The 4,861-nt window shown below is 33.4% G+C and overlaps 1 protein-coding gene across 1 annotated transcript; it reads right to left on the reverse strand.

The window, feature by feature from the left end:
• Positions 1-3,699: 3,699 nt before the first annotated feature.
• LOC119683836 lies at positions 3,700-4,388 on the reverse strand. The gene is made up of 2 exons (XM_038097700.1): positions 3,897-4,388; positions 3,700-3,858 (listed from the first exon to the last, which is right to left on the reverse strand). Exon 1 carries the CDS (start codon positions 4,325-4,327, stop codon positions 3,902-3,904), a length of 426 nt encoding a protein of 141 aa, XP_037953628.1. The 5' UTR covers positions 4,328-4,388; the 3' UTR covers positions 3,700-3,858; positions 3,897-3,901.
• Between the last annotated feature and the right edge of the window lie 473 nt (positions 4,389-4,861).

The raw sequence follows: 4,861 nt of genomic DNA on the forward strand, positions 1-4,861 counted from the left end.
CTATGTTATTAGGAACCTTTTTTAATACTTCGGCGGTGATGAGGTCAAAACCTGGCGATTTTTTATTTTTCAGCTTTTGAATTTCCTGTTCTAGCTCTATTGGAGTAACAGGACGGATCTGAACCTCAGGTTCTAAAATCAAACGATTGTCTGTTTCGTCATAAGTTTCGTCATCTTGACCGCAGTTAGGCGTAAATGATTCCTCAAGATATTCAGCAAAAACATTTGCCTTGTCTAAGTCACTTCGGGCCCATTTACTGTTGTTAGCTCGTATAGCTGGGATGTGGCTGATGGGTCTTTTTAATTTATTTGTACATTTCCAAAGAGAGTAATCTGACGTTTTTTTATCTGAAAGCTGAGAAAGGTAATTATTAAACGAGCTATTTTTGAAAAGCTTAATTCTCCGTCGTAGCTTTTGTGTTATACGGTTTAGTGCCGCTTTATCTGTTGGAGATCGTGATTGCTGCCATTTTCGACGCAGAAAACGTTTCGTCCGAAGAGTTGATACGATTTCATTAGGAAAGTTGATAGCGTGATTATGTCGTTGAATGGATGGGGTGCAACTCCATGCTGCACGTTGTATTGTCTGCGTGATTTTGAGGGTTTCTAGTTCAATTTCATCGACAGTTTCAAGTACACCGTGAAGATAATTTTCGGCCTCGAGTATGTCTTTAAAATAACTCCAGTCAGTATATTTGTTAGTTAGGTAGGGTGACGGAAGTTTTTTGGTCATTTGTTGTCCCAAAACTAGAATAACCGGAGAATGATCTGAATTGAGGTCGTACATAGTGTTCACTTGGGCATATGTGGGTGCAATTTTACGTGTAATGAAGAAATCAATAAGATCAGGAATCTTGGACGAATCAGTGGGCCAGTATGTTGGCGTTCCACTAGTTAAAAAGTCACAGTGCATACTGTTCGCTGCTTTCAGTAGTTCTCTTCCTTTGGTTGTTGTGAGGCGTGAACCCCAATGTGTGTTTTTTGCATTAAAGTCTCCTCCGATGATGAATTTTTCGCCTAAGTGTTTAAAGAGTATTTCATATTGTGAGGACTTGACAGAGTGTCTTGGTGGACTGTACAATGCAGCAACATTCAAGACTTGGTACTGGAATTCCACATTTACTGCTACCATTTGAAATTCATCAGATGACAGCTTGCAGTATTCATAATGTTTAATATTCGTTTTGATTATGACAGCACTGCCTCCACGGGCACAGTTGTTTGGATGAGTTGCGTGGTACACATCATAACCATTTATATTGAAATATGATTGGTTCGTGAGGTGGGTTTCTGCGATAAGGCATATATCTATGTTCTCAGTTTTGAGGACCGCTTCTAGTTCATTTTTGTGTTGAAACAACCCGTTGGCGTTCCAGAGCATAATCTTGGTAAGTTTAGACATGTTGGATTTTTGTACTCTTTTCAAGGAGTTGAAGGCGGCTCTCAAGTTGCTTATTAAAAGTTTCCTGAGCATTAAGTTTGTCCAGGATTTTTAATAGTAAGCTATTAGTGTCTTGAGTCGATGGTAACTCGGTAGAACCACTTTTCAGAACTTGAGCGAAAGTTTGATTACTTTTTTGCGTATGCATTGCTGTATCCGCAGCATCTACATTACTAGTGAATTGAGGATTTCGTTTTCTTTGTGTATCCCTAATTTTTTGGAGTTGCTTGGCAACTATACATCCTCGGTAGTTAGCTGGGTGAGATTCACCACAATTGCAGCATTTCGGTATTTCTTCAGCAGGTTTGGGACAGTCAATCGTGCTATGCAAGCCTGTGCATTTAACGCAGCGTGGGACTTTTGAACAGAAGTTTTTTGTGTGGTTGAAAGATTGGCAGGATGTACATTGAGGAATAAGTGGAGAACTTTTGACTGGTTCGATCTTGACAGTAGTATTAAGAATTGTTTTGATTTCGTAGATTTTTTTAATATCTTGGGTGGAATCGAATGTGAGCAAAAACATATCTAGTGACTCTTTCGTTTTATACTTAAGCTTAATATTCTTGTATTAAGAAAATGTATGTTATATTCCCCTAAGTGTAGTTATATATAAAGAATTACTTTATAATTACTCTTATTAAAAATAGTTTTTCATTTAAGTTTACTAAATTACTTTTTCATTTGCTTAAACACGCAGAACTCATTTAAAAATAATTTCTTTTCTTTAAGTTTCAAGTATATTTCAACATGGTTTTCTGGAAATGTGTTCCCTTATAATGCAGCCCGAAGAGGTAAAAGTGCTTAAAATATGCACTTCAGCTTATGATTTATTAAGTAAACATTTTTCTAGGAATTTTTATGCATATTTTTAAAAGCCCACACTTCTTAGCGCTCAGTCATCGCAACAGGGAAAGGCACCAACATTGATTTCCGTTTTTTGTGTGAATTTATTTTTTCCTTTCGCCATTTTTTAAACGTGTAAAGAAATTCAAAGAAGGATGCGCTTTGTTGAAGTCTCCCCATCCTTTCAAGCTTTTCAGTGATTTCTCTTGCAATTTGATTTTTTAATTGGTGGTTCATTGTGGGCGTTGGGCACTGGGCGTCAAAAATTGCATGTTCAAACTTAATGTGGGTGTAATATGCGTTATATTGCGCTTTATGCTTTCGAGAGAAATTAAAATATTTTAAAACTTTTAATAGTTTGGAAAATTTTGTTATCCTTTTTACAGCTTTGCTTTTAAATTTGAGTTGTTTTAAATACAGCTGAGTTTCATAAAGAAAAATATGGTTTAAAAAGTAAATACTTTGTTGCACTTTTTATGGATTATGAAAATAACATACCTTGTTATAATACGTAATAATTTAAAACCTAACAATATACTATATCCTCTTATTTTTTTATTAAACTGCTATACTTTTAATGTTTCATGGATAAAAAAAACAATGTATTTTAAAAAATTAAATTTCCTTAAACCAATTTAGTTAATTGATTTATTTTTATAACTTATGTTTTATTATAAACTATATTTAAAAGCTTTGCTTAATTGTTTCGCATATACTAAACAGTACATGAAAGTATGGTTCTTTACCATAGATAAAAAATTTAAATAAATGTTGTTACGAAACTGGGCACAAAGTATTCGGCATTTGTAGTCAATATGGAAATAAAACTTTTTTAATTTAAAAATAATTATAAAATCATTTCTTTTTTCCGCCTCAGATTTTTTAAGCCAAAACCATCATTTATTTATTATAACTTATCGGCTAACTGAAGCTTTGTCACTGTCATGGCTCCATAACTACACACGTGGTTATCGACCAATGCCTACGGTTAATATTAAGGGCAACTGAGACCACCGATAAACGCTCTCCACTAGTTTTCATCGAGCCTGGTGTTAAAGTCAATACGATTTATCATCGGGAAAATTTTACTCTAAAACAAAATGAAATGATAAAACATGAATGTTCCCACAAGACTCAGCCAAGCCAATACAACCAAGTCTCCATACGTCTGCATTTTTTAGCAAGAGGCTACAATAATAATATCTCTTTAAAATAAAGAATACCCGTAAAATCTAAATTATTCATGATTTGTTTGGATCTACTGATTATCCTTAACTATTTATTTGCATTCTTCTATAAGTCTTAAATTTAAATACGTGTTCTAATCAAACTTATAAAGCATAATTAATGAATTCTTTTGAAAATAACTATTAAATAATAATTATACACTTTTTAAAGTAAAGAAACACTACATATATGCTGTGAATTTTTAGGAGCTCCCGAAAATTTTATTGTAATATCAAAAATATATATATCAGTCCCACAATATAACTCTTTCATCGCACTTATCGTAAAAGTTAATAGTCACCTACCATACACGACAGCAAATATCATAATTTCCAGCTATAACTGATCTTTGGCTGCAGCATACTAAACCACCTCAATGGAAGATGAATCCTAAGGAATGAAGCGACGCAGCCGATTTACAACTTTTTTAGCAGTTCTTTTCGCAGATTCGATAAAACTGCTGGAAACAATAGGATTCTCTGTCATATCATTCTCTTCGGAATCCTGTTCTATGGTAGAAGCAGCTGGACTATAACCTTCAGTATTAGATTGTTCATAAAACATTGAAACCTTGCATTTCTCTGCTTCATATGACAAGCTCTTTAAGGTGTCTTTACTTAAGTTATATGCTGAAGAGTCTTCAGTTAATTTTGGACGTAAGCTAGTTAACTGTAGTGTATTATTGGTGAGACTGGCTGTCGCTTCCGTCATATATTTTATACGATCTTCTTCTATTTTTTTGAGGTTTTCTAAATGATTTTTCTGGTATTCGTTTGAATTAAATTTTGAAACTAAATGATATATACTACGATGCATTGTATTAATTTTAAGGGTTGATCCAAATAGTTTTCTTTACTTAATAATATTTGAAAAAATATATATGTACTATAATTTTTTTTTCTGTTGAAAAAGCAAATTTTTGTTTTTTAAATAAACTTTTAAAATATTAACTAGTTAACTTTGATGTGGGTTCTTTCAACAGGTAAAAATTACTTATCACCTACTAAGTAAAGTGTTAGTTGGATTTATCAATCAGGTTTACTTTTTGAATATGAGGGATCTCTAGTAGCCAGTTGTAAAGTATGACATACAATGCAATCAATAAGTCTTTTTATGATAGTCGATGAATGTTACATTTCGTGCTTTTTAAGCTAGGGAAGCTGTAACTTTAACAGTCGACTGTTGCGCTTATGATTATTTTGGAGTGCCTTCTCCGGTTGCTCTCCACTCAGCTGACTACCGTGTTGATTCCAAAATAATGTGATAGATACATGTTTGAATTGCAGTTACCAATCAATGTAAAACATTCTTTTTCTCCGATTAAATAGCTTCAAATAGCTCTTTGAATCA

The sequence above is a fragment of the Teleopsis dalmanni genome, chromosome 2 (genome assembly GCF_002237135.1).
Source record: "Teleopsis dalmanni isolate 2A chromosome 2, ASM223713v2, whole genome shotgun sequence".
Lineage (NCBI taxonomy): Eukaryota > Metazoa > Arthropoda > Insecta > Diptera > Diopsidae > Teleopsis > Teleopsis dalmanni.

Excerpts from the sequence above, each read along its gene's own strand:
- LOC119683836 (XM_038097700.1), bottom strand. The coding sequence starts at position 4,327 with ATGCATCGTAGTATATATCATTTAGTTTCAAAATTTAATTCAAACGAA.